Source organism: Triplophysa dalaica, chromosome 14 (genome assembly GCF_015846415.1).
Source record: "Triplophysa dalaica isolate WHDGS20190420 chromosome 14, ASM1584641v1, whole genome shotgun sequence".
NCBI classification, from domain to species: Eukaryota; Metazoa; Chordata; class Actinopteri; order Cypriniformes; family Nemacheilidae; genus Triplophysa; species Triplophysa dalaica.
The window spans coordinates 6,498,771-6,519,654 of NC_079555.1; the positions used below are offsets into that span (position 1 = coordinate 6,498,771).

Consider the following 20,884-nt stretch of genomic DNA (forward strand, 5'->3'; position numbering starts at 1 on the left):
ACATGTTTACATGGTAACATGCTGTTTGGTATAGATTTAAGTATTCTATTGCTACTTTTAGCCAATGCTGGGAATCGCTATCTATTCATGTACACTGGAGATTCACTGGATAGCAAACACTGTGTGCTTTTTGACATTTCTCACATTCAACAGCTTGTGCTAAGACACACATAAAGATTATTTTGAATTAACAAAAAGTTATATTCAAATCCTTGTCACCTTATCAGAAAATGACAGTGAACATGCTGTGTGATTCACTCCACAGCTTTTGTATGCTGACAATATTAGCATTAGTTAGTTAAAATGTCCCTCGTTGCGCACAGCTGTGCTGTTTAATTAACGTAATTTCCGTAGTCGCTCACACGCTAATTGCTATTAAAGTCCTAACAGCTCTCTCTTCATAAAATGGAGAATGTCTTGCAAGTAAACGTTTTCACTGCCAGGTTTTAGGTTGGAAAATGGAGGAACCGAAATGAGAAAGAAACAGGTGTTGACATTACACAAAGTTTATGTGCCAGAACTTGCAGATATCTCATGGCAACATATTAAAATATACAGTTTTTAATATATGTCGGTAACCTTAATTTTGCCACTTAAATCCAAATCATTTTTATTTCAATTTTATTTCTGTTACGCTTTCCATGCTGTGTGCATTGTTGTAAAGCAGCTACAGAGACTGTTTTTTGCACAGGGGAAATTGGAAGAAACAAACAGGAAAATGATAAAAATACAAGAACAATGCCCAAAAATATCATCAGTTGCATTTGGATATGACACAATATATACAATAAATAAAACACAACGTTTTGACAGTGTTCTTGCCAAGAAACAAATTAAAAGCTAAATATGCCAACAAAATGACTGGGAATTTCCTAGTGACTCAATAGTAGGAGGTCAGAGAAAAAATGTCATCTTTGCTACAGGGAGTTTTATGTAAAAATTGGTTAAGCTTATCAGAAATTCCAGTATCCTTTTGGACAATTTATATTTAATTATTGCTTATATCAGTTTGCTAATATGAACTGCTTTTGAACTGTCTGTGCCCTTGAAAGAAGAAAGCATACTCATCACTTCAATTATATTAAAGAAACAGGCATCTGTGGGTTTAAGCTCATCTGCCTCTGTAAATGACAGGCCTGAACAGAGCAACTGTAGAACAATTAATGAAAATATTCTCTAATCCTCTCGTCTGAACCTTTGGTATGTCTGGGGCACAAAACCCAGGCCCCTGTTTAAATGTGATTGGCCAGTCTTATGATGTTGCTACATCAGGGCCAAAGATTTTAGTAACTAGAGTTATTTTCGAGATAACCATAAGGTTTATAAAGAGGTGAAACCAGGAAGAGCCGCTTGAGGTAAAGACAAGCTTTATTTAAATTCCAATGCTATGAACTGTGCGAAATACGACTTTTGTGAAACACACAATCCTGTTATGAATGAAAACGTCTAAAGTGTCAGTGACAAGATTTTGCTCATCAATGATTTTTGTTCTTCAAAGAATTAAATGAATAATATTTTATCAGTGGGAATTATTTGAAAGTGAAAGGAATGAATAGTTTTCTATTTATATTACTCTGACATTTGAAGAGGTTTTATGTTTTTCACTTTTTGGTTATATACATCGGCATATACTTTAGTAGCTAATTCTGCTTTACTGTTATTAAAAACACAAGTCTGGGCAAAACAAATATTTTATGCCGTAACTGGAAGTAATACATGAACAATTGTGATGCTTGACTGAATCTCATTAGAGCATTTTTACATTTATAGAGATTTGCAATGCGTGTATGATCCCGAAAATAAAGATTGACAAATGTTGATTACTGTACAAAATATTGATATACAAAATGCAACAGTTTTCAGCTTTTAATTGAGTATTATAAATCCCCAACATAATGTGTATTGTTATTTTTTAATTACATTCATTTTATAAGAAAAACTATTTTAGGTATTAAAATTTACTGTTCTTAAGGTGCTTGAAATCCACATTGCAGCATTTTTAAATCAACCAGTGAATGTATTTGTTTTTGAACAATGTGTTCCTAAAATACCGTCTTGAGGATCTCTGGTACATTAGCATAATATCTACCCGTTGGAATCATTCAGACACAGTGGCCCTGTCTGTTCCAACAGAGGTCAGCTTGTACTTTCCAGCTACCACATCGCATGACCATTTTTCATAGCACAAACTGCTGCATGAACAAATGCAATAAATGACTTTACAAAAGCTAATTTTAAAGGCATGTCTGAGACCATCTGAGTCAACAATTATGAGTCATCCGAGAAATAAAGGGGTTATTGAAAAAGTCTAATAATCATTCAAAAGATCCTTAATCTTGTTTGAGGTTTCTGAAGGCTGCAGCTGTCTAGAAGACTTGTAATAGAGATCATGTGTGATGTTTTGAGTTTCTACTTTAGAAAGGCGGATAAAACATTTTGTTGTTTGCCTGCAATGCAGGCAGCTTGATCTTTCCGCTCAATATCACTTTACCCATTGAGGAAAACATCAATGCTTTTTTGGGTTCCTAATAGGCTGTAAGTAATAAGCCCCTCAAACCATTTTAGAACTCCAGTCGTGCATTAAAAAATATTTTCAGGTTTACACACTTTACAGTTGGATGTTATGTTTTTTAAATCATCTTTGTAAAGGGAGCAAAAGTAATTGCATCCTATCGGAGGCAGTGGAATCGTTCAGCTTAAAGTGACGGGATGTTGGCGTACATAGTAAATGTCATGGGAGCATGACTTTCACGTGACAATAAAAAATGAAAGACATTTAATGGCTCACCATGTTTGAACGTATGAACGTGTTTGCATCATCGCTGGGTTTAGATCGGAGAGGCGAGGATTAACAGGGTGTTTGTGTCTATCAGATCTATAAGCTTTGCTAAACCCATATTTGATATAATGAACGCCCTTGAGCTTATGCTGCCCTCTTTTTACCCCACCTTCATATTTCTCAGCCCTCTGTCATTTGATAGGATTACATGAAAACTGGTCTGGGTTACTTGTCACGGCAGCATTCCCTTTCATGCTATGGACATTTGACATATTTTGCTTAAGGTCAGAACACAACCCGTGTCCACGCACAGAGTAAAATGCATAGTCTTAAAGAAAACTGGGTTTAAAATATCCAACCAAAATTTTGTAACTAAAATATCACTTCTAGTATTTTCTGTGTTTTTATAGATACATGTTAAATGTACCTGTACATGTAAAAGTAAAATGATTAATTCCAAATAAGTGTTTTTTATTTTTAAAATGGAAATCAAACAAAATGTCCAAAATAACAAAAGATGAAATGTTTGCAGATTTTGAATAATTTAAACAACATTATACTTTTAAATTTTACATTTGAAATGTATTTTCAACATGAATATTTGATGAATTTTTTTACAACTTTAAAGCATCTTGGCATTCTCTCAGTATTTCACATTAGTGTTTAATATAATTTCTGATGTTCGACACACTGGACTGGAATAAAATCAATACATGTAAAAATGCTGATTGAAGCAAAACTGTCCGCAATTTTTTTACAAGTTTAAACATATACATTTGCAAATCCAACTCTACCCTATGTCACATGAAAAGACAGGTTATCCAGAACTTACCTAAACTAAGACAAACCAGACGCTATTTTGAAAATGCCTCTATATGATTTCTTTTCTGTGCATGTGTGCGGATAAAGCCACATGAAAGCTCCCTCTTCAGAGTGCATGTCTGCGTTCTGCTCGGGTGGTGAGAGGGAGTACAGCAGAACACCGAGGGGTGAGATAAGCAAGAACAAAGCTTACTTTCCCACAGTGCGAAAACAAAGATTTCCCACCCTCAGGCTTGCCTGCCTTGAACGCTAAACAGAAGACAACACAATCTGAGGAGACCCGGGAATAAGAACTTCTCTAGACATAACTATTTGTTCAATCAGTTTGTTTTCTCTGGTGTTATGGATTTCTGCTCCTAAAACACATCTTGGATCAGAGTGATGTGTTGAGAAGCAGTGCAGTGAATTGCTAAAATCACGTCTTTTAAAAGCAATATATTAAAAATACAAAAAATAAAGACATTATGCAGCGCAGTGTAGTTTTGTGCAAACAAAGTCTTTGCTTTATTTGTAAAACATGCAAATGCATAATTCAGTCTGCTTAAACCGACTCTAAAATCAAAACTTCACAGGGGGGAGGTCTCAAGTTGGAACTTGCAGCCTATGAATAAAACTATAAATTATGTGCAGTTTTAGACAGTTCGAACATGTTTTGTTTTAGGGCATTTCGATTTGTTAGTTCTAGAGTGCAGTCAGCCTGGTCCTTAGATTTATTACATGCATTGAAATTTAAATTGAAAGGCCGCTTGATGTGTGTGAGGATTTTGATTAAAGAATCCAGGCCATAAAGGAGACAATAGAGGGCGTTGTCCTTATGCAACGAATGTTTTCACTCTCTGATTCAAGGTGTTAAAGCCAATGGAAGGGAGATGGTACGAGGATGGTCGGGCAGTTCAGAAAACACAGGAAGTACAGTGGCTTTTTGTCTATATACATGCAGGCTGCTCCCCTTACTGGGTGTCTGTTTCCAGGGTTGCACACATGCATAAACACACACAGGTACTTGGATGCACTCACAGAGGGGATAGGTCTCAACCTCTCTTCCCTCTCGTGGCGGCGTTGTACGTAATTCAGCAGGTGTTGCTAATAACCCGGCTGACATCATCCTCCTGCACAAAGGCACATCAAACCCATACCTCGCCAAAGAAAGCAAAACTTAAGCTGTGGAGATAGAAAAGGCTTGAGACAAAAATACTTTTTACAGGACATACTTCACCTACCAAAATCCCCTCTAGGCAATCTAGTTTAAAAGAGACACACTGCCTACTGTTTCCACTGTCTAAAAAAACAGTCTGGTTGAAAATTTTGGAATAGTGTAAAGCTAATAATAACATACATTTTTAATATAATTATAAATAATCATGAATATTGTAATTATTAAAAAATAGAATCTTCAATAATATTCCAAATATCCCTAACGCCAGATATTCACCATATACTTTTCAACTTGTCAATGTGAGTTTGTAGCACTGCACATTCGCAATGTCTACTTACAATACACAAAAACAGTGATATCCTTACAATCCCTCTGGGTAACATCAATTCATTTGTTCACAGAAGGAATCTGGGCCATTGCTCCAGAGACCTACTTGTCTTATTGTGGGACAATCTACTCCTGTGACCTGCTCACAGTAATGCAGGAAATGGTCCATGAGCATTGACATTAGGCTTTGTTTCATTTCCCTGATTCTGATATAGATGATTAAATTGAATTATGGTTCATATTGAATATAGTCATATGCAGTACATGATCCAGTTGCCCTGAAGAACATTGCCATGCGTGGGAGGTAGTGATGTACAGGTATGATGCAGATATGGCTTCAAATAATTATGGTAAAACAATTTTATTTAAAAACCTTAGGGCCTAACTTATTGAGTAAAGTAGAAGTACTACAATAGCGTAACGGTCCGGTGTAGGAAATTTAATGGCATCTAGTGGTGAGGTTGCAAATTGCAACCAATGGCTCCCTTTGAAAGCCCTACAGCAACTGACAAAGCACTTCACGTGAACTTGTATGCATCACGAATCATGTCAAAATGCATGCCTGCTGTAGACACGTCGAAAGGGTTTATGATAAAAGAAAGGCGGGCGTCTCTTTTATTAAAAACCCTTTCCACGCGTCTGCTGCAGGCACGTATTTTGCCAGACACATGACGGACTGAATACATGTTTTGCCGAGCTTCGCATTACTGCTTACCGTGAAGAGGAGCCACGGATCGCCACTGGTATATACATATAACGTTTTCACGAAACGTGTTTGTAGAGCAAGTTTGTCAGTTTAGGGCTACTGTTGAGACAACATGGCGAATTCCACCTGCAGTGTACGTAGGTAGTAATAGCTCGTGGTGATAAAAACATAACGCTTTATAATGTAAGGTCATACACCTCTGAAGACATAGCTGTGTATATTATATTGCACTTCTGTCAATAGATCCTCCAAAAAAATGACACAATGCACCTGTATGTTTTATCACATTTGCCCTAGACATCTCATTTTTAATACAAAAAAGCATATCAAAAATATTTTATTGACTTTTTTATACTAAATATATTAACATATAAATATGAAATGAATAAATATGTTTAAATTTAACAACATTTTGCCTAATGTAAAATAAATTATAAATAAAAATGAAAAAGTTTAGTTTGGTAACCTAGGGTTTGTTGAGCCTGCTTTTATTTTATAGTTTTGAATTGAAATTCAATTAAGTGAATTAATAATTAGTGTTTATTAAACACTGCTTTGACTAGCTTGTACTAAAACTGTGACTTGAGATTATTTTTTATTACATAATTAATTTGTACAGGATCGGTTGAAAACCAGGAAGCGCATTGCATCTACATGTGACTGGTTTCTGCTGTGTATTTGTAAACACTACTTAATTTACAAGAACTTGTGTACCCTGTTTCATTCTGAGTGATATCCATAGAAAGTCAAAAGTGCTCGCTCTGTTTGGAAATTGACTTCAACAGGAAATGTTGACCATTGACTCCAGAGGAAACCACTCCCATTGAATGTACAAAAGGAAAGAAACGTCACTGTTATTATCTTAGAGATACAGTATACAGGGTTTTACCCAGTTTACATTCCTATGTTAGGAATTGAAGTTTTATAAGCACTAATCCATGGAAGAATTTAGATGCATTAAAAAGGTGAACTTTATACAAGTGCAATAATTTGTAGAGATCTGGATTAAGAGTAACAGGAATCTGTGCTGTGCTATATTAAGGTGCATGCAAGGTGTAGATTTGAGGTTTTTGGAACAAGCACTTGTGCTCTCCAGAAATTAACATTGGCACGGACTAATCTTATAAACAACAAACTGAAGAGAAACCAGAGGATTGAGAGAGAATTTCATCAAGATTAGTGTCCCCATCACATTCTAGAGGAAGCAGAGAGAGAGAGAGAGCAAGAGAGAGACGTATTGGGCATCTATGTGATCAAAGGCTTGCCGAGGAGGATCTCACCCGTGCCGGATAGGTTCTCAATAATTGGTACTTCAAATCCTCCAAGTTTTGAGACTGAAGTCCTCAGTTCAAAGTCATCTTCAGACACTTTTGAATATACCTGATGTCACAAAGGCACCTGTGTACCATCTGTGTTTGCACACTAACTCAGCAGAGAACTCCTTGTATGTTTGATCTTGGTTGTATGAAAAGGTTAAAAACAAATGAAATTCATCTCGTGTATGCATCCGTCATCATTCATAATATGAATTTGCCATTCAAGCTGATTAAACTGCTTTGAGATTTTGAGGCTTGTAAAAACAGCAGTACCAAACGTGTTCTTTTCTAACTATGGAATTATTCATTATCAATTTTATTTATTTATTTTAAAATTTATTGTAGATAAGCACCTCCAGTGCCTCCTCCGCTCCAACAGAACCATCAGAAGTAAGATGGGGGTCATGGCTTTTTTTGATTAGCTGTAATGGATAAACTATCCACGCTGTAGGCAATCAGAGCTTATACATGCAAGGCGGGCAGTGAGGGCCTCACAGGAAGAGATTGGTAATGCTGGGAAAAGGGGGCCCGTGTTTCAAGGAGGCTTCAAGCATGGAGGGCGAGATGGTAAAAACAATGTTTATATAAGCAGCTAATCAGCAGAACATATGGGGTTATGAAGTCTGGGGGAGGGCGCGAGAGTCTCAAATGTAAAAAAATCCTTTGTACAACCCAACATGGGAAGAACGTCCTGCTTACAAATAACTGAGTATAAATGTGTGTGGAACAGCTGTGAACATCTAAACATGTGTGAAAAACAATGCGTGGCAAGAATCCAAAAAACAAGACTCTTTCAGGTTAAACAACATATTTGAATATTTACTTTTGTAGGTTTGTTCTGCCAAGAGGCTGGCTGGATATCAAGTTCAGTTGTTTTTATGTACTAAATGTTCTGATTTATTTCTAAACACACATCCAAAGCGTTATGCCCTTTCAAATAGATTATTTCATCGAAGTTGAGTGTGGAAATTGTACAACTACTCTAAAACATCTTACACAGAATTATAATCCATTTACATTTTGGCAGATTCTTTTATCCAAATCGACTCGCGTTGCATTATACTATACAATCCTCTTTCTCCTTTTCTCCTTTCTTGTGGTCCTATCTTATATTGCTTTGAGGTAGGGGACTAAAAAGTTGGCACTGCAATGCCAAACCACAACATCTCCACTGCTTCTCTTTGTCTGTACGGTGCTGTAATAAGCTTTTGCGAACACCTGTGGCATAAATGGACCTAAATACATAAAGGTGCTTTAAGCATGCCAACACCTCAGAATGATGACAACATGCATGTGCTTATGAGAGGTTTACTCATTCGGTTCCCCTGGGGTGGAATGAACTGCCAGTCTACACCCGAACTGGAGCATCCTTCACAACTTTCAAAAAACAGCTCAAAACATACCAGTTCCGCATTCATTTATACAAATCTTGTTGTTCATTCTCTCCCTTTCTTACTTCAGCTTTGATCCTCCTAGTAGCGTGGCCTTGTAAACTGTTTTGTTGTAAACAAAACTGTAAACTGTAATGTTTCGCGTGTTGACAAAATGTTGATATGTTTTCCTACTTGTAAGTCGCTTTGGATAAAAGCGTCTGCCAAATGAATAAATGTAAATGTAATGTTCTTACGGCATTGCGATTGCCAATAGTTTGATCTATGTTTATGCATTTGGTACGTGCTTTCAACCTTTTCAAAAGGTATACATTTGCGGACTGGGAACTGAACAAGTGAGGGAACCATTCTTTACAAGTTGGGCTGCACATCAAAGGGGGTTTCAGGGCCATGCGAGTTTATTGCTGTTTTTCTACTCGTAGCGACAGCAAGATTTTTTATGCATGTGATCCCTGAGGGTTTGGAACCAAAATCACACTTCATTGAGGTAAACATTTTAAATAAATGAGAGGTGGCAACAAAATGAACAAAGGTTATACACATCAGGTCATTTATTCTAAACATTAATGAATTTATCAAGTTACGTTCTGAAGTGAAGGAATTTGTTCAGATTACAATTTGAACCGAACATCTTTAGGTCCAAATTAGCCTCTAGCGTCTGTCAGATAAGCGATTAGTTTTATGGGATTTAGAAAAAAAGTTTGCTGACATGATTTTGCAAGTGCACACTTAACATGCGATTGTAAACTGCCAAAGGACAATGTTCTTGACAGGGGGCCAAAAATGTTATAACTTTGATCGATCAACAATGTATCTGTTCTTAAGTGTGCAAACAATGCATCTTGTATGGTTCACCTTATTACTTTCAGCCTGAATTCATGACTCTGTGAATAAACCAAAATGCACGTTATTCACTGATAATTGTTAAACTCAAGGACCCCGTCAGTCTGTATTTTGTCAGCCATTAGGTTTCAGAACCTAATGGGCAAATAAGGGCAAATAAGATAATTGTATTTTTTTGGGTGAACTTTTCTCTCAAAATTAATAAGGATTGATTCATGCACAAAATGTGCTTTGGTGTGCTTTATTGAGGTTGACTTTAATAGACATTAGAGCTTGTAACATATAATTATGAGATCCAAGCAAAAGAACATCTAAGTTGCTGTCAGGTGAGCATCTCTAGAGCACGTGCTTTCTATAATCCTGTTAAAATACACCCTACGCCCCCGCGGCAAAAAATACAGCGGCTCAGTCTGAGATTCTGAAATTATTTATTAGACTTTTGGTACAAGTTTAAAATTCATCGATGCGTATGAGAGCAAAATGCACATACAAATCATTTACCCGAAGGAATGAAAAGACAACCAGTCCAGGCAGACGAATAAAATAATCCAATTTTGAAGATTTTTGTCTGTGTTTAAAATCCCGTCACTTGTGGAAAAAACAAATCGTGTGTTTTTCGATTCCAGTAAACATGCTCCAGTGTCTTGTTACGAGATACCCTTGGGAAGGTCAAGTTACCTACCCATGTCCACCTTACACACTTACAAGATTTTCAGGCGAACCGTCTGAATAGACGCAATGTCCCCATTAAAAGTTTAACATGAAGGAGCTGCATGACACAACCTCAAAGGGCTGTTTACAAGATTTGTCCAGTTTAATTGTTAGCGCTTGAAATACTGCCGCAGAGGCAGCGAAGAAAAAAGTCAGTAATTGCCGTTTTCGCCCCTGGTAATTACAGCCGTTTTGCAACATGACTGAGTCCTGGCAGCCCTCTGGTGTCTTCTGAAATGACGGTGGCAGTAAACAAGTCACGGTACTGGCAGTAAATTAAAGATGTATTGCCTGCACCCTACAGGTTGTGTAGCGCTGGATACGAGCCAATGGGATTCTGTTATTATCTCAGTGCGACACCACAGCGCTCAAAAGGACCCAGTGAAGCAAACACGTGAAAAACCAAGGTCAGCTGCCTAATGGAACTTTTAAAAGCCATTTGTTTTGCATTACTAAAAAATGTTTAAACGTTTGTTCTGAGTCATGCTGTGCGACAACAGGGCAACACGTAGTCACCGTTCAGGAACTCTAAACCTGTATGCGGCCTGGCAATGAAACCACACTTGAACAGGACTGGTTTAGATTTGAAAGAATGAGGGAATTATCTGAAGCGAAAGGAATCAAATGTCTTCTGGCGCTGACTAAAATGCAAGGCTTTCCCATTAGAATTAAAATATTCCTCATTCTTGATTCTATCTGCATCGGAACGAGTTCTTACTCTAAGTGCCGCTTTAGCTGTGAAAAGAACGTGAGACCCACAAGTTATCTTGTGCCACACCGCGAAAGAATGTTGATAACAAATCTTGTATTGCAAAAACATGAGGGAAATGTCAATGCTATGCTTAAAAGGCTATTGTGAGAGAGGACACGATAAACCATTTGAATATAGTACTTTTTTGCATAAAATAAAATATTTAAAACGTACAGCAAATAAATTATGCATTAGGAGAAATGATATAGCTCTATATTAAGCACTCTGTGCAATCCTGTTTATGTACATTTTAACAGTCTTTCTGCGAAAAGATCAAAAGTAAAGCTCATAAATAATCCATATGCTGTTTTAATATAAAACAATTTGATTTAAGCACATATTATTTCTAGATAAATGTGTTGATTCCTAAATGACAACATTTACAAGGTTTTTTGTTTGCATAATTGTTTTAAAGCAATGTGCATACAAGTCCATTTCAAATTAATGCAAATAAGATACTTGGCAATATTCAGGGGGGGGTTGTTTTGGTTTTGGTTATACTTAATGCAAAATTAGAATATTTCCATATTTAATCTGAGCTTTAAGTGCATAAAAATTAAATGAATTCAGTTTTCATATACAGTATTTAGCTGCACTGTAACATGATATAACTGTAACAGCATAATAATTTTGTTCAAATGCTCATTGAATCTTTATCTTATTTAAACATCAGTATCCAGAGGAGGTGATCTGTCCACACAAGGCGACAGAGAGTCTTGACTGTGAGTTGAGCTTATTCCAGTATCTGAGTCCGTGTCTGTTGCATCTGTAGGCGCGCATGTTTGTCTGATCTTGCCTGATGTCTGCTGAGAGACAGCAGCCCTGGTCTGGCTCTTTAAAGATACAGGCTGGTCAGGACAGGTCCCCAGCTCCAGTGTACCGAATTGAGCAACAAGATGCTGGTATTCTTGGTTCCGTGACTGTAAGGCTGTGTTGTTCTGTTGCAGTTCCTTCTCGATGTCTTGTGCTTGGGAATGGAGCGAAAGCCCGGCTCTCATGCTTGACTGGAGTTCATTGCGTAAGCTTTCTAACTCCAAAAGATCTGAGGAGGTTAGAGTTAGGTCAGATCCCAGCTCCGGTTCTGGGCTTGCTGCTGCTCCCCTTTTCAACTCCTCTGAATCGAAGGTCCAAGGATTGCTCCTTAGCTCCAGGTCGATATCTCGAGAGAGCCGATCAATGAGTTCTTGGTGTCTGCAAATGTGTAGGTCTAGTTGCTCGATTCCATCACTGGTGTTAAAATACTCCTGCATCTGGCTGTCCAATTCAGACGAGAACAGAGGCAATGCCTGTACATCTTCACAATCTGTGAGGCTGGAGGGAGATGTGGGGCTGCTTTTCACCTGTCGCTCCAAATGTTCAATCTCCAAGTCCAGCTCACGCATCTGCTGAATCTGCTGTCGCATGGTCTGGTCCTGAGAGATGATCAACCGCACCATCTTGCTGATTTCCTCAGAGCCCTCTGATGTATCTTCTTTCTGGATCTTTTCCAGTTTGCGGAAAGCCTTCTTCACCATGCGCTTCTGCTTTTCCGCAGTCACGGTCTTGGCATACTGCGCAGGTGCCTTCTCCAGTCTCCGCGACCTTGCTCCTCGAGATCTTGAAGCCCTCTTGGCTCCCTTGGATGAAGGCACAAAATCGCTTATTTTCACAAGAACAAACTGTATGAAAGGTCTTTCATCACCCCAAGCGTTCCATAATCTGAGGATTCGAGTGAGAGGTGGCAGAGCTCTTTCAAATCCCTTCCACCGTTCCAGGATACAAAAGTCTTTGGGTTCTCCATGAAGGAGCCTCTTACTTTCGGGTATAGTCTTGTGGTCCTCCAATAAAGCCTCAACCAGGTCGGCACAGGTCGTGTGCTTGGTCACACCGCAGACAATTTTTTCTTCTTGACACACGCTCACCTGGATTTCCTTTCCTGGTGTCTCCTCTGCATCCTTAGACCTGCTACAGAAATAAAACAAGTGCAAAATAAGCTAAAGTAAATGACAGACTGTAGCCATTGTATGGTATGTTAAATCAATATGATAAAGACAATTTGTTTGAACAAACCAGCGTATTTTGTGATGAAGGAATGTGAGAGGTATTCAAGAATGCAAGTGGTAAGTTAATGGTTAAAAGACCCTTCTACAAAAGTCAATAGTTAAACTATTTTCACACAGAATGAGTCTGCAACGGAGGTATATGGAAAGCCTCTTATAAACATATATAATAATTAACCAAATGCAAAATGTACAAATCCAAGTTCTTTATATTGTATGATATTAAACGCAAAATACCACAGCTCTTAAGGCACACCTGTATTAATTGTATGACCAACTTGTTGGATCTCCCCAGATCAACAAGATTAACAGGAAGCGTAGTTTGTCCACAGATCAGTTATTTAAGCTGCAATACAATACATGCAATAACACTCACAAATGCTTTACACAATGGTTTTGCCCCTGGCGTACTGATTTTTATTTGTGAAGAAGTTCTTATAAATAACTTTGTGATGACATGTTACTTCAATCATTTTATTCAGAATTCAATTGTTCTCCAAAAATGGTCTACTGCAGTTTGTCTTCCAAGCTCCTCATGAGTACAGGAAATGAAAGAGATGGATGCACCTGTGTTTGTCTTGTGGGAAAATCAACGGTGACCAGCGGCATCCTGGTACATACATCCTGCCAAATGTTTCTATATCGTGAGTCGTGAGGCAATGGGAAAGACTGAATTCCATTCATTTATCGTGAACAAATGCAGTACAGCGTAAAATAAATGTACTACAAACGGTCTGCTTTCTGTATTTACAGTAAAATACAGGCCTTTTTTAAAACAAACTTTGCGTGTACACTAGAGCATGGTTCGGTGAACACTACGTGTATAAGGTTGGTCCGTAACATAAAACCCTGATTTGAAACGTATATCACTTGTATCTATTGTGGCCTAATAATCACAACACCGTACACATTTTATGATGCTCAGTGAAGGTGAACAGAACAGAACACTCTGCTTCTCAACACATGTTTTGCCAGCAGACATGATGACCGTAACACAGAGAACATGATGTATTCTTCATACATTCCTCATCACAGTGTCTGAACAAGCGTCAGGTTATTTGGACACATGTAAAAAACTTAAGTGCACCAGATCGTATGGGGGGGAAACCATAAGTCACATATTTCACACTAAAGAGTAATATTATGAAAACATGTCATCAACACACAGTACAGCAGAGGCAGACATAAAAAAACTGTGCTTCCGGAGTCCTATCTAAAGGGATCGGAGAATTTTGAGGAAAAAACGGTTTTTCATTCTGGTTTGCCGATTCTCAGGAAAAACCTGTTTATTAGTTTAACATCACTGGGAAGATGTTTAACATCTCAACTGGAGCTCTGCATTAGCTTTTTAGACTCATTAGAAAGAGCAAGCGCATAACGCTGCTTTAGTAATTTACCAATATTTAAGCCATAACAGTTTGATGTTACTCCATGTTTGGCACACTAAAATAACTACACAATTTTGGCAGCTGAGGTAGTTTAGTAAAGGGTAATAAGTGCCCACACACTTAAATTCCTTGTTGTTGAAGCGTACAGCTATTGAATTTCATAAATAAAAAGTCAAGGATATCTGTGAATTTAAACATGCATAAATCAATCCATAGAATGTCACAAACCACTAGAACTAAGACAGACAGAGTAAGTTTACCTTGATTGGTTTTTCCTTTGAACATTTCAGATAATTATAGTTGGCTTATGTGATTTTACAGCGCCATAAAGATTTAATCACCCCTTACCTAGTCCAGACTGAACGGTTTAAAGACCAGCAAAGCTCAGTAAAATGTCTTGTTGTGAAATCTATATTACAACACATTCATACGTAATCAAATGATTTGGCCAGATTTATCCTCTGCCCTAGCGTAGGAATATAAAATGTAAAAAATATATGGCACACCATAACATAAAAGCTAGAGCACACTTACAGCCACTCTAAATCCACTTAAATCTAACACAACAATTCATTTAGACAGAAACAACTGGAAACACAGACATCACATTTCAAAAGCAACCACACAAGCTCAAAAGCAGGATTAGACACAATAATAATTAATACTATTCAAATAATTATATTATAATTATTCTGTATAGTCTGTAATATTATGCATTTGCTGTCAGGCACAAATCTGAAACGATTTTTCAGAGGTATAACTCAAACACAAGTGAAGTAGACTATACACAATCACATCAATTTATAAGCTCAGCCTTGTTACAGTAGTTCTTTTCATCCAACACACGCACATCTGACATGCGCGACTTGATATTTAGAGGGAAAATGACTCGGTTTGGAGAGACATGGCGTTACTTTACGCCAGCTACCTGCATCCACAGAGGCAACAGGGCAAGCAGAACAACAGCATTAGTGTAACTCGATTCTCAGCGACCATGCAGCGGAACATTGAAAGAGAGCCAGAGCTGTTACAGGACCCAAACCCATTACGCCTTTGTCATTGTCCAGGCAGTTACGCACGAGAAAATAATTGAATCTCCCTCACGATTTCTGTTTTCGTATTTTAAATATGCATATTTGTCTATTCTATGAAATATTCTGTGAACATCTCACATGAAACGGACGGTGTGAATCATCATACCTGTTCTTCAAACGCGCTTTCAGAAAGTTTTTGCCGAAAGGAGCCATTGCGCGTCACCAAGCGTCAATACGATCACAGGTCAGATCCGAGCCATCTTGTTAGAAAACGGAACGCACGAAGCTCAAATAAAAAGTGCCAATGAAGTGCCGCTCGTAGAAAAAGTTCAACAACTTGTGAACTTCAAAGTAAAGAAAGAGTCACAAGCGGCGATGATCGCGCAGGCCCGGCCCACAGCGCACGGGGGAGGTGACAAGACTCAAGGCTGCGGGGAGAGCAGCGCGGAGCTGAATCTGACGGTAGAGCTTCTATAATAAAATTAATTGTAATGCAATCTAAATCCATTCAGCATTGGCACTGTTGACTTTTGAAAGCGATCTCAAAGATATGTTTTATTTCAGATTAGACTGAGAGGAATTTATAACACCACATGGCCTATTAAAACCTGCAGTATAAACATTGCAAGTTTGAAAACAGTATACACAGTCTCTAAAAAAATTACAAAAAAGTAGTATTAATAATATGTGACCCTGGATCACAAAACCAGTCTTTAGCAGCACGGGAACATTTTCAGGAAAAGCCAAAAATACATTGTATGGGTTAAAATGATCACTTTTTCTTTTATGTCAAAAATTATTAGCATATTAAGTAAAGATCATGTTCCATGAAGATATTTTGTAAATGTCCTACCTTAAATATATAAAACTTTATTTTTGTGAGAGGATGGCATGCTGTAGGGCCTCTGATGGACAACTTTAAAGGCGATTTTATCAATGTTTAGATTTTTGTGCACCCTCAGATTCCAGAGTTATAAACGTCTGTATCACCGTCTGTAATTTGTCCTTCAAAACTCAGACATCATCTGAAAGCTTAATTATTCAGCTTTCAGATGATGTAAAAATCGAAATTTCGGTTTTGTTGTCAAGGGTCACTTATTATGTCCACTCGAGAGCGACGTCAAGTGTAAGAATAATAATGAAAACACTTTAATGATGACATGGTTACAATTTTCTGTTAGAAAAGAGATTCAATATAATGTTCAAAAAAAAAAATTCTTGCAAGAAGGAGCAACACAGACGCCAGAGAAAAAGCCAAGCATGGTTGATCTGACAGATTCATAATAAAGACTCTTATCACTAGGTAAGATAATACTGGAATCTGTTGAACAGTCATTTCTTCAAAAGGCTTTATCAATATGAATGCTTTTTACTCGTACAGATATTAGTTACACATTCTGTTTCTGCTATAAATCCCCTAATAGCTAAAGAAGCAGCTAAAGCAAGCAATAAACAAAGATTTCCCAACTTTTTCCCATTACAATTGAAATGCTTTCATATAAATCAAAGCGGGTAAGAATACATAAATATATTGGGAAGCTTATTGTCAGTTACTATAAATTGTTATTTTTCCATTTTGCTATCGTTACTGCTATGTGTTAATCCAACAGAACAGCATGACCTGTGCTGATGTGATGAGTTCAAAAAAAAAAACTGTCAAAAGGTCTGTTTTTTTCTTTATCAACCAGTTGAGATAATACTGCAGAACCTTACATGCTCTCCGACTTTATCTGTCATCATCTTCATCATCACGCTTCCAAGAACTAATAACAAATTCCCTTTTCAGTGCAAGTTTTGACGTCAACAACGGAAGTGGCATTTCTGAGGTGTCTACTGATGTCATCGTGACACAAGACGAGAGGCCACTGTGGGAAGGGGAGAGAGATATGGAGATGGATAGGAGGGGTATGAACGATATCACTCTGACATCATAGAGGCTCTTATATACTGGGTGGAATGGAGCCCACCAATCCACACTTCACTTCTGAGGAACCCAAGAGGAGACACAGCCAACAGGTTGAACAAGAAACCAAGGGGACAGCATTGACTTCTGCAGGAAGTGCTCCTCTGTGATCATCTCTTTATTTTCCCCATACTTCTCTCTGCTTTGCCATTTGTTATATACCCTTTTTTGACCTCTAACCCTATGGACTTGGGCCTGTCTTAAATGTGTAACGACTGTGGGACTACTACCAACAAGATGCAGATGCAGCTAACCTTCATAATGCTACTATTTTTATTTTATAGCGGACTATGCTCAGGTAGGCTATTTAATGCTTTATAGCTTCTGATGGGTTTCCACTGGTTCTTTTATTTTAAGCTTCGAATTTTGCAAAGTAAACTGTTTTAGAATTATCCTGATGGCCATATTTTGTGGAAATGATGGATTTTTTGGTACTGTATTTTTGACACTTCCGTTGTCAAGATTCATTGTTATTTTAATGTTGCAGTTATAAGTGTCAGAAAGAAAATCACTTTCAATTGATGGAATGAAACAATGTATATCTTCTAGATAATTTTAAAGATGACAGACTGATTCCTTCATCCAGGGAGCATTTAATATATTTAAAAAACAAATCTTGTCCAGAAACCAAATACGTAAAGCTCACATCAAAAGGTACATTTCTTTGCAACCAATGTATCTAATAGTCTACTCAAATTGGAATAATATAGTGGTGATGTGAATTGTAGCATATTCTAGATTCACTATTACAGAAAAGGAACTGAAATACATTTTTGTATGTTTATATGTCTGGTTTTACCTTAAAAACGTAAATATTTTTTTAAACTGTTTTATCCTCCTTTAGATATAGACCACGGGAAAAGGGCAATAGAAGAAAAGGTACTGAGAAGTCTCCTCACATCAAAGGTATAGTATTGCTTTTAAAAACATCTGTCACCAACAGAATGCTGTCATTCTATAGGCTTTAAATATGTGCCTTTCAAGTGTAAAGGGCAACTGAATTTTAAAGTAATGTCATGTTTTTTTATATATTTTCTTATTTTACTAATGCATTACCAATGTTAGAAAAGTGCAAAAAAAATGTAATGTATGCACTGATGCCTTATAAGCATTGCTGAATTAATACAACATTTCTTAAGACTCGTAGGTTATATACTATAGGAATGGATACAATTTCCACTTGAATCTTATGTTCTCTGCTCACGTTTCCAGAATTGCCGAGGGGTTTGGGATGTCTATTAAATTTAGGTTTGCTCTCTGGTCAGTCAACATGGGCTATATGACATGATCTACAAAGGTCTAAAAACGCTGGCTTGTGTGAAACGCATCTTTAAAATAAGAATTCAGTAAATTAGGTGCAATGCAGCAAACACGCAAAATGGATTAAGTTTTTATGCTTCATTGGTGGACTAAAGGAGGTTTCATTGGTGGAGGAGATACTCATTTGTTCACTGAACAATGTTATCAACTATTATGAGTGACAGTTGGCATAGCATGATTATTTCTGGTAGTTTAAGGTTTTGTTTAATTCCTTGCAAGACAGCTTTTATAATATTTCGTATAGACGCCCACTCCGCTACAGCTCTGCTATAGAGTTACTCAATAATTCTGGTTTAATTGTCATGTCTTATGCTTTTCATAAGGCCAAATAACATTTGGCATTGACAAATTAATAGTAGTGGAACAGATCAACTTTCTGGATGTCTTAGAGGTCATACAGAGGTCTCTTTGATATATAAGATGGTTTCAATTGGCATATTGAGAGCTGTTTTTAATGCAGACTTTAATATCTGAAAATGGATATACAGTCCTCAACCACCTCATTCTGGAGTTGTGTAAAATAAACAATATACTCAAAGAAATATATACAGCACAAATATAGGCACTGCAGAGCCAAAACCAATTGCCAGGCTTTGATGCGATTAGATTCATTTTGTGAAAGCCAATATAGAGATTGAAAGAACACAATGCGTTTATCCAGTGGTATTGAAAGATATTATAAATTCAGGTATTGGCACCATGAATGAGAAAGTAGGGATGGCTGTAGACAGCAAAACTTTATAGAAGTTGAAATAAATCAGAGATGCCAAGCAAGTAAATGAGAACATGCTTTATCATTTTGCATCTAGGTAAAGCAGAGCAAGCACATCGCCCCCTTGTGGCAACTGCCTCTTCAGGATTTGTGCAGGATGATGGGCAGTCTTGGGGACGCATTGCAAGAGGCCTGGGGCATCGAGGAGAAGGATGAAACAGAGCCTGACTATGATCAAAGTGTATCTGGTACATTCGCCCAAATGCTCGTGGAACTACGTGACCTTCAGAACCTCTGTAGGGTACTGGAGCCCAGAGAGGTGGGAAACAACATAGAAACACAGACACCAAGAATTTTCAATGGCCAAAAATTTAGCTCCTCAGCAGAGATGTTTTGGTTACATACTTTTGGAAGTATTTTAAGGCTGTCTGGTTTGTTAAATGCATTTCCATTATTTCCTAAAAGGCACCGCAGACACCCCACTGAGTTTAATTAGATTGGGCTGCAGTCTCAGGACTTCATAACAAAGATGATTGTTCTGGTTTGAAATGTACAACGGTCAATAACTGAATGCAACATGAATGTCTTGGGGAAAACGTTGTTTGAAAAAGACAAGCTGCCGATTTAAAGAATGGCCAAAAGCTAATCACAATACAAAGCCAAAGAGTTTTACACAGACAGAAAGAAAAACTCAAAGCACTAAATCAAGGTACCATTTTATTGAAGTACTCTGAAGTCTGATGTCACACTTAAAAGTGATGGGAGTCCTGTCTAATCTCCATTTCTTACATCACTTCAACATAGAACTGAACTGTGATTTCAATTTACAGTCATCTGTGCATCCATAAATGTCGACGTATAGACTCAATCACATATACATCTTACGTAAGCACACTTGAGAGCTCTCAAAGGAGAAATGATCAAAAAAAGGCAGGAGTCAGACTAAGCATCAGTCAAGACATGCCTGCTGAATGACAGCACCAGTCGCCCAATTGCTGTGATCATGTAATGATACGTTGAGTGACACTGATTGTAGCAGCTCAAATACTCTGTCTTTCATTTTAGCTTCAAGACGGCCAAGAATATCAGGACCTGGATCAAAACAGCGACACCCCACTGAAGAGGAAATCCCCCTATATACTAAAAAGGCAACTGCGCACCAACAAATCAAGAAGGCCGTACATTCTGAAGCGAAGTGCATATTACTAATGTTCAACAACCACATGCGGAAAGACATTTTTACATTTTGTGAACGTGTCTGTTTTCACTGTCATATCATTGGTAGCAAGTGTAATTGTGTAATGTTTTAAGCTTGTTTAGCAAAACTTATTTAATTTAATGTGAAGTTAGTCCCTTCTTCACTACGGGATGGACAGTGTAGATAAAAAAAGCATTTATTAAATTTATTCTATGTTTATTTATTTATCTTCTGATGTAAATCATACTTATTAAAACTCATTATGATATTGATCATTTCTTCATCATTCTGAAATAATGCAACAATACTTGGGAATGTCTTTTTGTACACTGAAGGATATTACCTATTGTAAAATACTAAAACATTGCATTATCACCTTGAGCTATAGGCCTACTCAAATATCTATCTCTCTATATTAATCTATATAT

At 37.4% G+C, this 20,884-nt stretch overlaps 2 protein-coding genes across 2 annotated transcripts; one reads left to right on the top strand and one right to left on the bottom strand.

The window, feature by feature from the left end:
* Nucleotides 1-11,280: 11,280 nt before the first annotated feature.
* Nucleotides 11,281-15,624, bottom strand: rassf9 (Ras association domain family member 9). The gene is made up of 2 exons (XM_056766925.1): nt 15,430-15,624; nt 11,281-12,746 (listed from the first exon to the last, which is right to left on the bottom strand). Exons 1-2 carry the CDS (start codon nt 15,474-15,476, stop codon nt 11,465-11,467), a joined length of 1,329 nt encoding a protein of 442 aa, XP_056622903.1. The 5' UTR covers nt 15,477-15,624; the 3' UTR covers nt 11,281-11,464.
* Nucleotides 15,620-20,728, top strand: nts (neurotensin). The gene is made up of 5 exons (XM_056766926.1): nt 15,620-15,725; nt 17,050-17,524; nt 18,071-18,132; nt 19,356-19,577; nt 20,324-20,728. The coding sequence occupies exons 2-5, from the start codon at nt 17,431-17,433 to the stop codon at nt 20,465-20,467; spliced, it is 522 nt and encodes a 173-aa protein (XP_056622904.1). The 5' UTR covers nt 15,620-15,725; nt 17,050-17,430; the 3' UTR covers nt 20,468-20,728.
* Nucleotides 20,729-20,884: the final 156 nt, after the last annotated feature.

What these genes read in the sequence shown, in the direction of transcription:
- rassf9 (XM_056766925.1), bottom strand. Translation starts at nt 15,476, where the DNA reads ATGGCTCCTTTCGGCAAAAACTTTCTGAAAGCGCGTTTGAAGAACAG. An exon ending in AAAGCGCGTTTGAAGAACAG is followed by an intron (nt 12,747 to 15,429) that starts GTATGATGATTC and finishes TTATTTCTGTAG; the next exon opens with CAGGTCTAAGGATGCAGAGG.
- nts (XM_056766926.1), top strand. Translation starts at nt 17,431, where the DNA reads ATGTGTAACGACTGTGGGACTACTACCAACAAGATGCAGATGCAGCTA. An exon ending in GAAGTCTCCTCACATCAAAG is followed by an intron (nt 18,133 to 19,355) that starts GTATAGTATTGC and finishes TTTTGCATCTAG; the next exon opens with GTAAAGCAGAGCAAGCACAT. An exon ending in GGGTACTGGAGCCCAGAGAG is followed by an intron (nt 19,578 to 20,323) that starts GTGGGAAACAAC and finishes CTTTCATTTTAG; the next exon opens with CTTCAAGACGGCCAAGAATA.